At 42.9% G+C, this 20,332-nt stretch overlaps 1 protein-coding gene across 1 annotated transcript in view; it reads left to right on the forward strand.

Moving 5' to 3' along the window:
- LOC139411608 (proprotein convertase subtilisin/kexin type 2) overlaps positions 1 to 19,358 on the forward strand; it is a 78,276-nt gene extending 58,918 nt beyond the window's left edge. Inside the window, exon 12 of the mRNA XM_071158185.1 lies at positions 18,041 to 19,358. Coding sequence (XP_071014286.1) covers positions 18,041 to 18,527 — 487 coding nt within the window. The 3' untranslated portion in view covers positions 18,528 to 19,358. The remainder of the gene's footprint in view (positions 1 to 18,040) is intronic.
- The last annotated feature ends 974 nt before the right edge of the window (positions 19,359 to 20,332 follow it).

Below are 20,332 nucleotides of genomic sequence, written 5' to 3' on the forward strand. Positions count from 1 at the left end.
GCTTTTAGTTTTAGAAATATTTAACCATTTGATGCGTACAATCACGTATTTGTGATCATTGTTGAGTGGTCCCTGCAGCGTACGATCTCAAATACGTGATTGGAAGAGTAGCAACAGAACGTATGACACAACAAACGCGTCTGAACACCGTTGTTGTCTGAACAGCATCTGAATATTTTTTGTACTGATGGAAAATAAAGGTCTTAAACTCTATTCCTCAATTTGACCTTTTATTGTAAAAGATAAATGCGAACTTCATTATCCAAGCATCACACAGAACACATCCACAGCCAAACTGTGACCAGTCTAAATAAATAACAGGCGGCACTGACAAAAAAACTAAACATAAGTTAGCGACCTAACAGCTAGACTTGTTTACAATGTACCACATCTCTGGTAAGCACAAGATACTAATATAATGTTGTTTAGAAAATAAACATGTGTCAGCTAAGCTAGCAGCAGCTAAATTCTTTATGATGGCAGCCATGTTTGTTTACATTTGACAAGCGAAAACTCCCCAATCCCAGAATGCCGTTCACTATAAAACGTAAATAAACAAAGTCAAAGCTGGCTGTGCTCATTGCCTGAAAAATATGAACTTAGTTTAGCCACTTTCAGCATATTACAAATCGTCAATGTACTTGTTATAAAATCACAAAGCAAATAAAATGTTTTCACCTCACAGATCATCACATCGAATACAAGCGTACTGTCTAGCCTAAGCAATGCGCGAAACAAAACAGGGATGAAAGCATTTTAGGGCGGTTTGTGGTGGGGGTTAATTTAATTTGGTGGGGGAGTTTCAAGTCCTTGGGGGGTAGAAATGGGGGAAGATGTCGTGGGGGGATATGATGCAGGAAATATTACTATGATTGAGGAATTATCAATAAACGGGGGGAAAACACAATAAGTTTATACGCTAAATAAAAATAAACGTCTGAGCTGGCAACCCTGAGGTACCAAAGTTACAACTGGGAACTCTGGAAAAAATGAGCTCCGACTGGGAAAAATCCTTTTGAATGGTCATCCAACTTGGAATTCAAACTGGGGAGCTCGGGCCTCTTTCTAAAGCTCCGAATTTTCGACCTGAAGATCATTGACGTCATGATTTTACCTAGTATTTTTCCCATTTCACAGTTGTCTTGAAAGCACCATAAATCAGTCAAGTGAACTATCCCTTGTTATAACATCTTTGGTCTGACGGACACTTATATGACAAAGAGAATGCATTGTATGATGTCAAGAAACATGGCACCACAAATAGCCGGCAAATAGCTTAGCATTAGCTCATCATAATCAGTACAGCATTCAAGTATTTTACACACATCATATGTGTCCATTACAATCTATTCAAGAATCGGAATGCATGATTTGTCAGCAGTACTTGAACATTTGAATAAAACAGTAAATAAATGATGATCCATACATACGTGTGCTACAGCAGAAATGACAACACGCTATACTGAAAATAAGCCACTTACTTTGATAAGAAAGCACACATGTCACAAAGTCCAATTTGTAAGACAAACAACCATGAAGGCAATGCGGGCTCCAGTCAGAAAATGTGCTGGGGGAAAACGTTTTTGCAAGGCCTGTTCTGACTAGAGATCTGCAATGTCTTCATACTTGATCTGGGGAAACACTAGGGAAGTGCTTGGGCTCTCGTTGAAGAGAGAAGTTTGTCCACTCAGTAAAACCTCAAACATAAATTGTCCACAAGAGTGATATGCGCAACTTCGTATACGAATTAACAAGGAGGCGGAACACACCTCAATTCAAACTGTTGTTCTAAAATAAAACTTATTAGAAAATAATTTGAAATTGACTAATTGAAACATAGCCTATTGATAATTAGCAGGCAGCGTGCCTTGGTTTGAGGGCAGCACGGGTGACTGTCCTATTGCAGTAATTTCAGTCGGCTGTAGTAGCTGACGTGTATAGTGTTGAATCATCCGCATACATAGACACACAGGCTTTACTCAAAGATTAGTATAGACTGAAAAAAGTAAGGGGCCTAGAGAGGGAATTCCTGATTCTACCGAGATTTTGTTGGAGAGGATTTCCTTAAAGAACACCCTCCGTGTTCTGTTAGACAGGTAACTCTTTATCCACAACATAGCAGGGGGTGGAAAGCTTTATCAAATATGTTTTTCCAGCAACAGACTATGATCGATAATGTCAAAAGCCACTCTGAAGTCTAACTAAACAGCCCCCACAATTCATTTATCATCAATTTCGCTCAGCCAATCATCAGTCATTTGTGTAAGTACTGTGCTTGTTGAATGTCCTTCCCTGTAAACATTCTGAAAGTTTGTTGTCAACTTGTTTACTGCAAAATAGCATTGTTTCTGGTCAAACACATTTTTTTTCCAAAAGTTTACTAAGGGTTGTCTATTGGTTGTCTATTTGAGCCATTAAAGGTGGATTTACTATTCTTAGGTACGGAAATACATTTTACTTCCCTCCAGGCCTGAGAGCACACACTTTCTAGTAGACTTAAATTGAAGATATAGCAAATAGCAATGGCAATATCGTCCGCTATTATTTTCAGTAATTTTCCATCCAAGTTGTCAGACCCCGGTGGCTTTTCATTGGTGATAGACCACAATAATTTTTTCACTTCTTCCACACTTACTTTTAAAATTACAATGCTTGTCTTTCATAATTTGGTCAGATATACTTGGATATGTAGTGTCAGTGTTTTTTGCTGGCATGCCATGCCTAAATTTGCTAATCTTGCTAATGAAAAAATCATGAAAGTATTTTTTAACATTTAATTTATCCGTTATTTTACCAGGTAAGTTGACTGAGTACACATTCTCATTTGCAGCAACGACCTGGGGAATAGTTACAGGGGAGAGGAGGGGGATGAATGAGCCATTTGTAAACTGGGGATTATTAGGTGACCGTGATGGTTTGAGGGCCAGATTGGGAATTTAGCCAGGACACCGGGGTTAACACCCCTACTCTTACGATCTTTAATGACCTCAGAGAGTCAGGACACCCGTTTAATGTCCCATCCGAAAGACGGCACCCTACACAGGGAAGTGTCCCCAATCACTGCCCTTGGACATTGGGATATTTTTTTAGACCAGAGGAAAGAGTGCCTCCTACTGGCCCTCCAACACCAAAGTAGTTGTCAATATCAGTGGGTTTTGTGATGAATGAGCCATATGATTAAATTATTGGTAGCGCAGAGATTGACTTTTTGCCCAAAATGTAATTTAAGGTGCTCCAAAGCTTTTTACTATCATTCTTTGTCATTTAGCTTTCTTATGTCATTTATCTCTCATAATTTAGTTTATTATTCTCTTTATTCAGTTCACTCACATGATTTCTCAATTTGCAGTACGTTTGCCAATCGTTTGTACAGCCAGACATGGGTGCATGCTTATTAGTAACTGGGATAAGCAATTTCATAAATGTTTAAAGTGTAGCATCTGGTTACTCCTCATTACACACCACGGACCAACAAATATTATTTGGCAACGCAGTCGTGGGTGAACAGGGAGTACAGGAGAGGGCTCAGAACGCACCCTTGTGGGGCCCCTGTGTTGAGGATCAGCGGGGTGAAGATGTTGTTACCTACCCTCACCACCTGGGGGGCGGCCCGTCTGGGAGTCCAGTACCCAGTTGCTCAGTTACCTTAGCTTTCTTGGGAACAGGAACAATGGTGGCCCTCTTGAAGCATTTGGGAACAGCAGACTGGGATAAGGATTGATTGAATATGTCCGTAAACACACCAGCCAGCTGGTCTGCGCATGCTCTGAGGGCTCGGCTGGGGATGCCATCTGGGCCTGCAGCCTTGCGAGGGTTAACACGTTTAAACGTTTTACTCACCTCGGCTGCAGTGAAGGAGAGTCCGCATGTTTTGGTTGCGGGCCGTGTCAGTGGCACTGTATTGTCCTCAAAGCGGGCAAAAGACATCCTGGTCTGTGACTGGGCTGGTTTTCTTTTTGTAATCCGTGATTGACTGTGGACCCTGCCACATGCCTCTTGTGTCTGAGCCATTGAATTGTGATTCTACTTTGTCTCTATACTGACGCTTAGCTTGTTTGATTGCCTTGCGGAGGGAATAGCTACACTGTTTGTATTCGGTCATGTTTCTGGTCACCTTGCCCTGATTAAAAGCAGTGGTTCACGCTTTCAGTTTCACGCGAATGCTGCCATCAATCCACGGTTTCTGGTTTGGGAATGCTTTAATCGTTGCTATGGGAACGACATCTTCAATGCATGTTCTAATGAACTCGCTCACCGAATCAGCGTATTCGTCAATGTTGTTGTTTGACGCAATACGAAACATATCCCTGTCCACGTGATGGAAGCAGTCTTGGAGCGTGGAATCAGATTGGTCGGACCAGCCTTGAGCAGACCTCAGCGCGGGAGCTTCTTGTTTTAGCTTCTGTCTGTAGGCAGGGAGCAACAAAATGGAGTCGTGGTCAGCTTTTCCGAAAGGAGAGCGGGGGAGGGCCTTATATGCGTCGCGGAAGTTAGAATAGCAATGATCCAAGGTTTTACCAGCTCTGGTTGCGCAATCGATATGCTGATACAATTTAGGGAGTCTTGTTTTCAGATTAGCCTTGTTAAAATCCCCAGCTACAATGAATGCAGCCACAGGATATGTGGTTTCCAGTTTGCAAAGAGTCAAATAAAGTTAGTTCAGAGCCATCGATGTGTCTGCTTGGGGGGGAATATATACGGCTGTGATTATAATCGAAGAGAATTCCCTTGGTAGATAATGCGGTCGACATTTGATTGTGAGGAATTCTAAATCAGGTGAACAGAAGGACTTGAGTTCCTGTATGTTGTTGTGACCACACCACGTCTCGTTAACCATAAAGCATACGCCCCTGCCCCTCCTCTTACCAGAAAGATGTTTGTTTCTGTCGGCGCGATGCGTGGAGAAACCAGCTGGCTGCACCGACTCCGATAGTGTCTCTTGAGTGAGCCATGTTTCCGTGAAGCAAAGAACGTTACAGTCTCTGATGTCCCTCTGGAATGCTACCCTTGCTCGGATTTCATCAACCATGTTGTCAAGAGACTGGACATTGGCGAGAAGTATGCTAGGGAGTGGTGTGCGATGTGCCCGTCTCCGGAGTCTGACCAGAAGATCGCTTCGTTTCCCTCTTTTACGTAGTCGTTGTTTTGGGTCGCCGGCTGGGATCCATTCCGTTGTCCTGGGTGAAAGGCAGAACACAGGATCCGCTTCGGGAAAGTCATATTCTTGATCGTACTGATGGTGAGTTGACGCTGCTCTTATATTCAGTAGTTCTTCTCGACTGTATGTAATGAAACCTAAGATGACCTGGGGTACCAATGTAAGAAATAACACGTAAACAAAAAACTGCATAGTTTCCAAGGAACACGAAGCGAGGCGGCCATCTCTGTCGTAGCCAGTTATGGAGGGCTAAAACCATTTTGAACCATTCATTGACACGATTTAGGGAGGGCAGAGGGACAGATATTATGGTGCGTTTGTCAAATCAAATCAAATTTCATTGGCCACATACACATGATTAGCAGATGTTATTGCGAGTGTAGCGAAATGCTTCTACTGTAGATCCGCCAGTGCAGCAGTACCTAACAGGTAATATCTAAAATTTCTACAACAAAACCTAATATCTAACAAATTCCACAACCAAACCTAATACACAATCTAGTAAAGGAACGGGATGAGAATATATAAGCATAAAGTATATGGATGAGCAGTGACAGAGCGGCTAAGATGCAATAGATAATGAAGGATACAGTATATACATATGAGATGAGTAATGCGAGATATGTATTTATTTCTTAAAGTGGCTGATGATATCAAGTCTGTAGGTAGGCAGCCACCTCTCTGTGCTAGTGGTGGCTGTTTAACAATCTGATGGCCTTGAGATAGAAGCTGATGCGCCTTCTTCACCACACTGTCTGTGTGCGTGGACCATTTCAGTTTGCCAATATGTACACCAAGGAACTTAAAACTCTCCACCTTCTCTACTGCTGTCCCGTCGACATGGATAGGGGGGTGCTCCCTTTGCTGTTTCCTGAAGTCCACGATCATCTCTTTTGTTTTGCTGACATTGAGTGAGAGGTTATTTTCCTGTTACCACACTCCTAGTGCCCTCACCTCTTCCCTGTTGGCTGTCTCGTTATTGTTGGTAATCAATCCTACCACTGTAGTGTCATCTGCAAACTTGATGATTGAGTTGGAGGCGTAAATGGCCATGCAGTCGTGGGCGAACAGGGAGTACAGGAGAGGGCTGAGAATGCACCCTTGTGGGGCCCCAGTGTTGAGGATCAGCGGAGTGGAGATGTTGTTTCCTACCTTTACCACCTGGGGGCGGCCCGTCCGGAAGTCCAGGACCCTGTTGCACAGGGCGGGGTCGAGACCCAGGGTCTCGAGCTTGATGACGAGTTTGGAGGGTACTATGGTGTTAAATGCTGAGCTGTAGTCGATGAACAGCATTCTCACATAGGTATTCCTCTTGTCCAGATGGGTTAGGGCAGTGTGCAGTGTGATGGCGATTGCGTCGTCAGTGGACCTATTGGGGCGGTAAGCAAATTGGAGTGGGTCTAGGGTGTTAGGTAGGGTGGAGGTGATATGATCCTTGACTAGTCTCTCAAAGCACTTCATGATGCCAGAAATGAGTTCTACGGGGCAATAGTCATTTAGTTCAGTTACCTTTGCTTTCTTGGGAACAGGATCAATGGTGACCATATTGAAGCATGTGGGGATAGCAGACTGGGATAGGAATTGATTGAATATGTTCGTACACACACCAGCCAGCTGGTCTGTGCATGCTCTGAGGACGCGGCTAGGGATGCCGTCTGAGCCGGGGTTAACACGTTTAACCTCTTTCAGCTAGGGGGCACTATTTTTATGTTTGGAAAAATAACGTTCCTAAAGTAAATGGCCTATTTCTCAGGCCCATATGCTAGAATATGCATATAATTGACAGATTAGGATAGAAACACTCTAAAGTTTCCAAAACTGTCAAAATATTGTCTGTGAGTATAACAGAACTGATATTGCAGGCGAAAACCTGAGGAAAATCAAACCAGGAAGTGCCTTCTATTTTGAAAGCTCCATGTTCCATAGCCTACCTTCACTCCATTTAAAGGGATATCAACCAGATTCCTTTTCCTATCGCTTCCTCAAGTTGTCAACAGTCTTTAGACCTAGTTTCAGGCTTTTATTTGGAAAAATGAGCGAGAAAGATAACATTGCGTAGTGTATAGCTGGGTGTTCGTATGAGTTTTGCTTGCGCAACACAGTGGGGCAGCCATTGACTCTCTCTCCTACTGAAAAAGAGACAGTGCCGGTTGATATACACTGCTCACTAAAATAACACATCCTAGATCTGAATGAATGAAATATTCTTATTAAATACTTTTTTCTTTACATAGTTGAATGTGCTGACAACAAAATCACACAAAAATTATCAATGGAAATCAAATTTATCAACCCATGAAGGTCTGGATTTGAAAAATAACGTTCCCGTAGTAAACTGGATATTTTATCAGGACAAGATGCTAGAATATGCATATAATTGACAGCTTAGGATAGAAAACACTCTAAAGTTTCCAAAACTGTAAAAATATTGTCTGTGAGTATAACAGTACTGATATTGCAGGCGAAAGCCTGAGAAAAATCCAATCCGGAAGTGCCTCATGTTTTGAAAGCGCTGAGATGACAGGGTGATTAACAAAAGGCTAAGCTGTGACTCAATATATTTCACTTGTGATTTTCATGAATAGGAATATTTTCTCTGAATATTTATGTCCGTTGCGTTATGCTAATTAGTGTCAGTCGATGATCACGCTCCCTCATGTGGGATGGGGAGTCAAAATGAGGCTCAGTAGTGTGTGTGGCCTCCACATGCCTGTATGACCTCCCTACAACGTCTGGGCATGCTCCTGATGAGGTGGCGGATAGTCTCCTGAGGGATCTCCTCCCATACCTGGACTAAAGCATCCGCCAACTCCTGGACAGTCTGTGGTGCAACGTGGCGTTGGTGGATGAAGCGAGACATAATGTCCCCGATGTGCTCAATTGGATTCAGGTCTGGGGAACGTGCATAGCATCAATAGCATCAATGCCTTCCTCTTGCAGGAACTGCTGACACACTCCAGCCACATGAGGTCTAGCATTGTCTTGCATTAGGAGGAACCCAGGGCCAACCACACCAGCATATGGTCTCACAAGGGGTCTGAGGATCTCATCTCGGTACCTAATGGCAGTCAGGCTACCTCTGGCGAGCACATGGAGGCGTGCGGCCCCCGAAAGAAATGCTACCCCACACCATGACTGACCCACCGCCAAACCGGTCATGCTGGAGGATGTTGCAGGCAGCAGAACGTTCTCCACGGCGTCTCCAGACTCTGTCACGTCTGTCACGTGCCCAGTGTGAACCTGCTTTCATCTGTGAAGAACACAGGGCGCCAGTGGCGAATTTGCCAATCTTGGTCTTCTCTGGCAAATGCCAAACGTCCTGCAAGGTGTTGGGCTGTAAGCACAACCCCCACCTGTGGACGCCGGGCCCTCATACCACCCTCATGGAGTCTGTTTCTGACCGTTTGAGCAGACACATGCACATTTGTGGCCTGCTGGAGGTTATTTTGCAGGGCTCTGGCAGTGCTCCTCCTGCTCCTCCTTGTACAAATGCGGAGGTAGTGGTCCTGCTGCTGGGTTGTTGCCCTCCTACGGCCTCCTCCACATCTCCTGATGTACTGGCCTGTCTCCTGGTAGCGCCTCCATGCTCTGGAAACTACGCTGACAGACACAGCAAACCTTCTTGCCACAGCTCGCATTGATGTGCCATTCTGGATGAGCTGCACTACCTGAGCCACTTGTGTGGGTTGTAGACTCCGTCTCATGCTACCACTAGAGTGAAAGCACCGCCAGCATTCAGAAGTGACCAAAACATCAGCCAGGAAGCATAGGAACTAAGAAGTGGTCTGTGGTCACCACCTGCAGAACCACTCCTTTATTGGGGGTGTCTTGCTAATTGCCTATAATTTCCACCTGTTGTCTATTCCATTTGCACAACAGCATGTGACATTTATTGTCAATCAGTGTTGCTTCCTAAGTGGACAGTTTGATTTCACAGTAGTGTGATTGACTTGGAGTTACATTGTGTTGTTTAAGTGTTCCCTTTATTTTTTTTAGCAGTGTATTATCAATTATATATTTTAAAAACAACCTGAGGATTGTTTATAAAAAACATTTGAAATTTTTCTGTGGACATTACGGATACTATTTGGAATTTTCGTCTGCGTTGTCGTGCCCGCAGATTTCTGAACACAACGTGCCAAAAAAACAGAGGTATTTTGGATATAAAAATAATCTTTGTGGAACAAAAGGAACATTTATTGTGTAACTGGGAGTCTCGTGAGTGAAAACATCCGAAGATCATCAAAGGTAAGCGATTCATATTATTGCTTTTCTGATTTTCGTAACCAAGCTACTTTGATGCTAGGTGTTCATAATGTTTTGTCTAGTGATCGATAAATTTACACAAACGCTTGGATTGCTTTCGCTGTAAGCATATTTTCCAAATCTGACACAACAGGTGGATTAACAAAAAGCTAAGCTGTGTTTTGCTATATTGCACTTGTGATTTTATGAATCTAAAATATTTTTAATAATATTATTTGAATGTGGCGCTCTGCAATTTAGCGGTTGTTGATGACAATTATCCCGCTAACGGGATGGGTTGCGTCAAGAAGTCAATTACTCAAGTTTTACTCATGCCGGCCACAGAGGAGAGCCCACAGCCTTTGGTAGCGGGCCGTGTCGGTGGAACTGTATTGTCCTCAAAATGCGCAAAGACGTTGTTTAATTTGTCTGGGAGCAAGACGTCGATGTCCGCAACGGCGCTGATTTTCTTTTTGTAATCCATGATTGTCTGTAGACTCTGCCACATACGTCTCATGTTTGAGCCGTTGATTTGCAACTCCACTTTGTCTCTATACTGACGCTTTCCTTGCTTGATTGCCTTCCGGAGGGAATAACTACAAGTTTGTATTCGTTCATGTTTCCAGTCGCCTTGACATGATTAAATGCAGTGGTACGTACTTTCAGTTTTGCGCAAATGCTGCCATCAATCCAATTTTTCTGGTTAGGGAAGGTTTTAATTGTCACAGTGGGTACAACACCTCCTATACACTTCCTTATAAACTCGCTCACAGAGTCAGCGTATATGTCAATGTTATTATCTGAGGCTACCTGGAACATATCCCAGTCCACGTGATCAAAGCAATCTTGAAGGGTGGAACCCGAATGGTCAGACCAGCATTGGATATACCTAAGTACGGGCACTTCCTGTTTTAGTTTCTGCCTATAGGAGGGGAGCAACAAGAAGGAGTCGTGGTCAGATTTGCCAAAAGGAGGGCAGGGAAGGGCCTTGTATGCATCGCGGAATATCTACAATAAATGTAGCCTTAGGATATATGGTTTCCAGTTTGCATAAAGTCCAGTGAAGTTACTTGATGGCCGTCTTGGCATCCGCTTGCGGGGGGAAATACACGGCTGTGACGATAACCGAGGAGAGTTCTCTTGGGAGATAATACTGTCAGCATTTGATTGTGAGGAATTCTAGGTCAGGTGAACAAAGGACTTGAGTTCATGTATGTTGCTACAATTACACCATGAGTCATGAATCATGAAACATACACCCCCGCCCTTCTTCTTACCAGAGAGATGTTTGTTCCTGTTGGCGCGATGCACTAAAAATCCCGTTGGCTGAACGGACTCTGACAGCATGTTCCCAGCTAGCCATGTCTCCGTGAAACAGAGTATGTTACAATCTCGGGTATGTCTTTGGAAAGCAACTCTTGCCCTAATTTTTTTGACTTTGTTAACTAGGGACTGGACATTATCGTGTAATATACTCGGAAGCTGTGGGTGGTGTACGCTCATCCGAAGCCTCACTAGAGGACCGTTCTGCACCCTCTCCTCCTTCGACGGCGTTGTTTTGGGTCAGCCTCTGGAATCAGTTCAAATGCCCTGGGAGGTGCAGGCAAAGGATCCGCTTTGGGAAAGTCGTATTCATGGTTGTAGTACTGGTTGTGTTGGTAAAGTTGACATCTCTCTGATGTCCAATAATTATTCCCTGCTGTATGTAATAACACTTAAGATTTTATGGGCTAACAATGTAAGAAATAATACATACAAAAAACAAAATGCTGCACAGTTTCCTAAAGACTTGAAGCAAAGCTACCATCTCTATCGGCATCATCTTTTTGGTGTCAAGGAGTAGCCCAATCAGTTATTTTAAATCCAGCTTCAGCTGTTCTGAGCTGCCCTTCATAATGTCATTCAACCCCACATGAACCATGACAGTATCAGTCCCGGGTGACTGACGCACAGTCTCGGGAAGCAACCTGGTGATATCCTGAACTTTTCCCCCAGGAAAACACCAAGTATTTGCCCCAGGTACAGATATATGCCTCACAATTAAACTCCTATCACAATCGCCAGAATGATCCGGCCTCTACCATGTCTCGAAGCAGATTGCGAGGCCAGAGTCACAGAACTCCCCTGAGAAGAGAGCTGCTGAGACGCCAGCTGCGTGCAGGCCACAACAGCCAAAGGCATCAAGAGAGCACAACCTAGCGGAGGGGGGCCAAGGTGGACCAGGCTGTGCCCAGACAATTGATTGACTAGGACAGGGAGAGGTTGCTGGAGTGGCATCCACAGCCATGGAGCATCTAAGTCCACGGCAGAAGACAGGTGGTACAGGGGCTCTAAGCAATTTGAAAGTCCTAAGTCTGGATGCTGGGTAAGAAGGCAGGCACGCCGAGAACGATTATTCTACTTCTTTCTGGTTTCGACACGCATCCATTCACGCTCACCTGGAGTCGAACAATGAGCAGTCGTTTTCTGGTTCAAGTTAGTAGAGGGGTGCAGTGTGGGAAATTGATCATAGTCTAGGGTGGTCCCATTATGATCCTCTTGGATGTTTTGATTGGAAGCATTTAAAGATGCCGATAGTCTCATAGAATCCTTATTCAGTTCAAGGTGCTTGGTTAAATGTTTTATTTTTTCATGAAGAGTAATAATCCTTTCTTTAGCTGCGTCAAGTTCAATACATTTTACCCGTGACAACTACGAACATGTCGCAGATTATACACTTAATAGCACGTGAGTCCCCAGCAGATTCAAAGGAGTTTTCACTGCTGAACGGCGACAATCAAAGGGAACAAACATTTCCCGGCTTCGCTATAATACCTGTCTCGTACCAACGCTTCATTGTGCCTCGCAAAACTATGTTGTTGTCGGTTTCTCGTTGAATGTGAAGAGCGAGAGAGAAGCGCAGGGGGCCAGGTGATGCTACGTCGGTTGTCAGTGGCAGGACGCCGGCTGTTCCTTGCTACGCACCGGTCCGGCTGCGTGGTAGTGTTTGGTGTAGCCTCTCACAGCCGTGTTGGGCGTGTCCTCAGTATCTATAGTTGTGGGGAACACAAAATATACAATTACAGCATGTCCTGGCCAACAATTGTAGTCACATTCACATGCTGGAAATAGTTCTATAGAGAGCGTTATATGATTGGAGCTCTTGGTTGCCTGGTTTGATTGTTGGTATCCAGGTACTAAAGTGTTTGGGTGAAAAAGTTGAATGAAAAAAGTGAAGCGAGGAAAAAACAAAAAGTTGGCAAATGTGTTAAATGCAGAGTTTGGATTAAACGTTTATAAAAAATGTAAAAAACGAAAAGTTTGCAGGTAACCAAGACGCATCAAACAGCACAGCAGCATGGAGACAACGAGGAAGTGAGGAAGTGTGACGTTGCTGTGATGAGGTGTGGGAAGCACTAGTGGTGGGGTTTATGACCATAGGGAGTCATTATTCTCATACATTATCTGATGAGATTGCTGCACCTGCTGTTCAGGAAAATCATTTTGGCGACAAATTGATTTCTGCACACATTCATGAGCCCAGACACACACAGAGCAACACATATTATGTACTCGTGCACACACATGCACAGACAGACACACACACATACACACATTCTGCTTTTCAATGATAGATACTGTCATATCAGTGCAGAATGCAATATCCCTCCTGTCTCAGGATGTGATGTGATCCGGTGACATTTTGGTGGTGGACAGAGGCCACCAATGAGGTTCACAGTTCGACTCATTAACTTCCCAGCTGGGCCACCTGGCTGAAATGTATTCTGGGTTATGGATCTACAGGATACAGTTACATCAAAGCATCTACATATTACATAGTGGCCTTAAACATTAACTTTCAATTAATTTGTATTTCTATTGTAAAGGTATATTGGAATACAAAACATGTATGAATCTACACATATAATGTATTTATTATTATCTATGATAACATCTTTGAAAAACAGTTTTGAAGGTATTGTTGATAATCTATCATATGAATTATCAGAAAACAAGAAAAGCTCTCAACTAATTCACTGTTAAAACTCATTAACTTCTCTGGGATATGTGGGACGGTAGCATCCCACCTCGCCAACAGCCAGTGGAATTGCAGGGCGACAAATTCAAAACAACAGAAATCACATAATTAAAATTGCTCACACATACAAGTATTTTACACCATTTTAAAGATAAACTTCTTGTAAATCCAGCCACAGTGTCCGATTTCAAATAGGCTTTACAGCAAGAGTACACCAAATGATTATGTTAGGTCAGCACCTAGTCAAAGAAAACCATACAGCCATTTTCCAGCCAAGGAGAGGGCTCCCAAAAATCAGAAATAGCGATTAAATTAATCACTAACCTTTGATGATTTTCATCAGATGGCACTCACAGGACTTCATGTTACACAATAAATGTGTGTTTTGTTCTATAAAGTTAATCTTTATGTCCAAAAACCTCATTTGAATTTGGTGTGTTATGATCAGAAATGCATTGTCTCAAACAAACATCCGGTGAAAGTGCAGAGTGCCATATCAAATTACAGAAATACTCATAATAAACATTGATAAAAGATACAAGTGTTATGCATGGAAATATAGACAAACTTCTCCTTAATACAACCGCTGTGTCAGATTTCAAAATGGCTTTATGGCGAAAGCACACCTTGCGATTATGTTAGGTCAGCGCTAGTCACAGAAAAACATCCAGCCATTTTCCAAAGGAGAGGTGTCAGAAAAGTCAGAAATAGCTTTGTAAATATTCACTTACCTTTGATGATCTTGATCGGAATGCACTCCCAGGAATCCCAGTTCCACAATACATTTTTGTTTTGTTCGATAAAGTCCATAATTTATGTCCAAATACCTCCTTTTTGTTTGCGCATGTAGCGCAGTAATCCAAATGCATAATGCGTGATCACTTGTTCAGACGAAATGTCCAAAAAGTTATATTACAGTTCATAGAAACATGTCAAACGATGTATAGAATCAATCTTTAGGATGTTTTTAACATAAATCTTCAATAATGTTCCAACCGGAGAATTCCTTTGTCTTTAGAAATGCAATGGAACACAGCTACCTCTCACGGGCACGCACGTGATCAGCTCTTGGCCTTCTGCCAGACACCTGGTTGAAACAGCTCTCATTCTCTCCTCCTTCATAGTAGAAGCCTCAAAAAAGGTTCTAAAGACTGTTGACATCTAGTGGAAGCATTAGTAAGTGCAATATGACCCCATAGACACTGTATATTCGATAGGCAATGACTTGAAAAACTACAAACCTCAGATTTCCCACTTCCGGGTTGGATTATTCTCAGGTTTTTGCCTGCCATATGAGTTCTGTTATACTCACAGACATCATTCAAACAGGTTTAGAAACGTCAGAGTGTTTTCTATCCAAATTATATGCATATTCTAGCTTTTGGGCCTGAGTAGCAGGCAGTTTACTCTAGGCACCTTTTTATCCAAGCTACTCAATACTGCCCCCCAGTCCCAAAGAAGTTAACTGTAGGTCAGAGCCGTAACAGACTACATCTGGTTTTCAATGAAACCACATGACAGTGTATTGTACTGAATCCCATTGACCCACTAAATTCCACTAATTTAAACACCTCACCATCAGACAGCACACCTCTCTGCTCAGGATAATATCTAACCAATGTGCTTCCCAGAACATACCTCTCCTTCTTTCTTTCTCTTTCCCCCCCCCCCCCCTCTCTCTCTCTGTCCTTCTCTCTTGTGTGCTGTGCTAATCTGAGAGAGCTGTAATGGTCCAGAGATTTGGCCCCTGACTCTAATAATGCCATTAGGTCCACTTTACCCCCATCGTCCTCTCCTCAGCTCAGCTTCCCCATCTCTCTAGCTACCCAGTGGTCCACCCCTGCCCGAGTGAGCTCTTAACACCCTCACCGCCTCACCACAAAGCAAGGAGTCAGCAGGGTTCCTGTGTGTGCCTCTGAACCAGAGAATAGCAACAGAACATCCCTGCTCCTAAGCCTTTGGCTTGGGACCCTCAATCTGGACAAGGCAATCTCCCTGCACCAGCTCTCTGCCATGAGTTGAATAGGAAGGAAGATAATATAATTCTTAGGTGGTCCAATGTGACTTTGGGTTGCTATAGTGGTTCCTCCTTTAAAAGTTGCGTCATACTGCGGCAGACCTTGCGTGCTGCCGCAGCATTCTGTGGCACGTCATTTGATTTTCAGCCATTTTTTCTGTTACTGCTAGTTTGACCACCAGAGGGCATCTTTGAGAAGCATTTGATGGTATTCCGTATTGGCATTACCAGAGAATTTAAAACCTTTTGTTGTACTAACATAGTACATGGGATTGATTTGAAGAAATTTGGCTTAATTCATTTGATTAATATTATGGTGTTTCTATTCAGAGAAAAACAAAAAATGAAACCCCCAGGGTTTCCGTTAGGATGGAATGGAAAATATGGCGCTGTACAATGTGAAGGTCGGGAGTAGGCTACAGGATTGGAGGATTCTAAATTGTTTTCCTTCATTAGACAGCTTTGTTCCAATATTTCTGCAAATCAGTGATATTTATTGCCATAGTAATTTGTTATGGATCCATAACTAAATCAACATCTGTATTTTGAAAGAGTATTTGTTTATCATTATTTATTAACAAAATGTGATTATTTTTTATTAAGCTACTGTGCTGTCTACAATACATACTGTGGTAAACATGGGAAAGTGCCTAATTCCTTACATAAGGGAAAGCAGGCCATGGCTGTACTACAGAATGCGGGGCACGCGGGAGACCGGTGTTATTTCATAGTTGTGATGTCTTCACTATTATTCTACAATGTAGAAAATAGTAAAAATATAGACAAATCCTGGAATGAGTAGGTGTGTCGAAACGTTTGACTGGTACTTACTTAATTTGATTAATATTATGGTGTTTCTATTCCATGAAAAATGAAAAACCCTCAGGGTTTCCTTTAGGATGGAATAGAAATATGGCGCACTCGTAAATTCAGTGTTGTCAGATTGTCCGTTTGTAAATTCAGACCGCTTCGCTCTCGGAGCGCACACTGGACGTTCGGGCCGAGGAGTAGGGTTGATTTGAGCGTTCTGGCCTTACAACGGCAGTCAAGCGCCCAAGCTAACGTTGGCTAGTTTGCTAGCTACTGTAGGCCCTTGTAATCCTGGAGTGAACAGTGAAATTCTGTGGGCGTGATTGTGTAGTAGAGCCTGTTGCTTTGGGCAAGATGGAGAAAAAAACTGTTGAATAGAGTGACATTTAGTTTATGTAAATGTTATTCTGTCCTTTTCTTGTTTAATCTATGTTCCTTTTGAAATACAAGTTCAATAGTAGGATGCAAGTTCAATATCTGAAAGGAAAATAAACCACAAGTCTTTTTTCATCCTAAACATTACATAGCATAGTAAGAATAAATGGCATGAGCTTTCATGACATGACATATTATTCTGAATTACATATCATGAAGATGACTGGCAGATTTCTGAAATGGACCTAGATTGTTTATCCATCCATTTATTAATATATGTTAGAACTACATGGTAGGCAATAGGAGACAGGCTCTGTCATAGTATTGTTCTTTCTAGGGTGGTCCTAGTGCCTGTGGCTGGCCTCAGGGCGACTCCATGGAGTTCTACTGTGCTACACACTTTCTCATTCTCCTCCATTCAATATTCAACACTAGTCATTAACATTTTCATAACAGTTCTTGCTTATTCAAAAAGGGCTAGAATATTAGGTGTATTTTTCAGCCGGTCTCTCTGGGCAAGGGTAATGGTGTTGTCGATGGTATTTTCTTGGACACAAACAGTGATGTGTCCTTGAGACAAACATCCTCAAAGCATTTTGAAATGCATGAGTTATTTCAGGTACTAGCCATAGTATTTAAGTTCATACAATCACATCAAAATTACGTATAAATGCTTTATTTTGATGTATCAAGTGAATCTCAATCTGTAATAAAGATTGGCAGCTAAGATAGTGGTCGCAGGAAGGTAAGATATTAGTCTAAGTCAAAAAGCCTGCACGCTTCGGTTTATTCTAATAATTGAATGGCAAAGAAAGTGTTGTTTCTGTCATTGTTGTGTTGCCGTGCGGGATCAGGATTTGAGGCATCACCAGTGCTGTATCAGGGTCTACTGGGTCCATGCTAAGTAGGTCAGGTAATAGCAGGATATTTGAGGGTGGAGGCGTAGACAGAACTAGACCGACTGGGCTATGGTAAATACTCTGCACCCCCAGGCTAAATCTCAGATTGAATTAGATACAGGGACACCAGCTTTCTCAAGGAGCTGACCAGAATACTGATAATGTTGCTATTTTTCTCTCTCTCTCTCTCTCCTCTCTCTTCCTTAATACATCTTTATATTAGCCTCTTTTTTTGCGACCTCCATCTTCCTTTTAATTTATTTCTGTACTGTTTTTAATTTCTCCATTTTCCAGGGTGTTTCTCTCATTCTCTGACCCTCCCTTTCCGAACTTTCGTCTTCTGTCTCCCTTTCACGAGTCTTGTTAATCCCTCTTTCCATCTCTCTTTCTGTTGTCCCTTATCATTGTCCTACTTGTATCACTTTCTTATTTCCCTTTGGGTCTCTCTTGACTCTTCTTCTGCCTTCACCTTCCTAATCTTTCTCTCTCCTTTCTCCTCCAACCCTCTCTCCCTGCAGTAAGATCCAGTCGGGTGACAAGCTGATCCTGGCCATCTCCACTGACTCCTGCCAGGGGAAGGACAACTTTGTCCGCTACCTGGAGCATGTTCAGGCCGTGATCACCGTCAATGGCAGTCGCCGTGGTGACCTCAACATCAACATGACCTCCCCCATGGGCACCAAGTCCATCCTACTAAGCCGCCGGCCCCGGGACGACGATGCCAAGGTGGGCTTCGACAAGTGGCCCTTCATGACTACCCAAACCTGGGGAGAGGACCCCCGCGGGACCTGGGTCCTGGAGGTGGGCTTCCAGGGAAACGAGCCACAGAGGGGTGTCCTGAAGGAGTGGACCCTCATGCTGCACGGAACACAAAGTGCTCCTTACATAGACCAGATAGTGCGTGACTACCAGTCTAAATTAGCCATGTCCAAAAAGGAGGAGTTGGAGGAAGAGCTGGACGAGGCGGTGGAGAGGAGCCTGAAGAGCCTGCTGAGTAAAAACTAGCTGACGTAGCTAACTAAACACCGTCTGGTCAGGTCAGCATGCCGGGCCACTCTCTCTCTCTCTATTTCTTTCTCTCACTCCCCCTCTCTCATCTCTCCTATCTTTCTCTCACTCCCCCTCTCTCATCTCTCCTATCTTTCTCTCACTCCCCCTCTCTCATCTCTCCTATCTTTCTCTCACTCCCCCTCTCTCATCTCTCCTATCTTTCTCTCACTCCCCCTCTCTCTTCTCTCCTATTTTTCTCTCACTTTCCCTTTCTCTCACTTTCCCTTTCTCTCAACAAATGACTTTCTCTCCCTCTCTTGCCCTCTCTCACACTTTCTCTCCTCCCTCCTTTCTCTCCTCTCTCATTGACTTTCTCTCCTTCTCTCCCCTCCCTCCCTTTTCTCTGCTTTTTGTTTTTCTGTGTTTATATTAGCCCTCCACTTTCGATAGATGTTTCTTGTAATCCGATTATGATAAAAGTGTAACCTTCAAATAATCTGTTCTATAGAGAAAACTAAAAGATCCCATCTTGCTTTCTGTCTATGTTTTTTACACTTTACTAAAATGTATATAAACAGAATATATCCACTATATGGTGTTATTGCATTTCCCCGCCCCTCCACCTCTGGTAAAACAACTATTGTACAGTTTGTGACTGTAAACGATTTTCTGTGTCATTCTTAAAGTTGAATATCTTGCAATCAGAGCAGTGATACTTCTTTCTGTTTATATTTTTGTGACAAGCAACTGTTTCTATATAAACAAGACAAGGAACGTGTGATTAATTTTGACGCCTGTGCACCTAAAAAGGAATACCATAATAAATCTATTCAGCTGTTTGTTAAAGTGATTTGCCTCACTCGGCAATGCACATTCAGGTAGCAGACATGTCTTCAATCTCTTTGTCATTTGAATAAGGATGAGAAATAAGACCAGCAGAGAGATAGAGGTCAGAACCTGCGTACGTGCCTCTGTATTCCAATTCCACTTTTTAAGGTAAGTCATTTTGCCTTACAATGGTCATTGCCAGTCAACTGAAGTCTATGCGGTAATGGGAAGCCCTTATCTGTTAACTCGAGAGCACAAAGCACAGGGACATTTAGATCACACACTGTGTAAAGAGACTATATCGTATAAAACACTATTAGCTTCTCTTTCTCTCCCCTTTTTGTCTTACTTTTGTCTCTCTGTCACACGCACACACACATGCTCTCTCTCGTTCTCTTTTTCTCTCTCTTGTCTGTCCCTCTAAGGGAGAGTGGATTATGCAGAGTTCAGAGGTCGCTGTCTGCTCCTCCAGATCACCCCAATGAAACATTTATGTCTTTCCTTCAGTAGCTGCAGAGTTCAAGGTAACATCTTTCACTCTGGGCTGGGAGACTCCCGATGTTTACTAAACACTGCACTAGCTTACTTAGTGTAGTGTCCTCACTTTGGTGCAATTAATATTCCTCTAGTATCTAAGTAAAACAGGATCGCCTCTACCCTTCAATCATCTTTATAAAGCAGGTAAAGAGTGCTTAAACTGCATACAGTACATAGAAAGTACAAGTATGAAACATCAGCTGTTATTATTCAAAGAATATAATATGAATCGTTTCATCTTTCTTGGAACTACATGAGATGATGAGAAGGACTGGGGGCGGGGCGTTTGTTTGTAAAGCAACCGTGTGTCATAACAGCGGTCTTAACATTAAAACACAAAGACAGGAGAGCTTTATGCTTGTGAAATGTGATTATTTTTTATTATTAAAGCAGTTTTATACACAGCAAGACTGTGTCGAGGGAGGTCAATGGCATTCAATTGAGCAAATTAAGTC

This window comes from Oncorhynchus clarkii, chromosome 1 (genome assembly GCF_045791955.1).
Source record: "Oncorhynchus clarkii lewisi isolate Uvic-CL-2024 chromosome 1, UVic_Ocla_1.0, whole genome shotgun sequence".
NCBI lineage: Eukaryota > Metazoa > Chordata > Actinopteri > Salmoniformes > Salmonidae > Oncorhynchus > Oncorhynchus clarkii.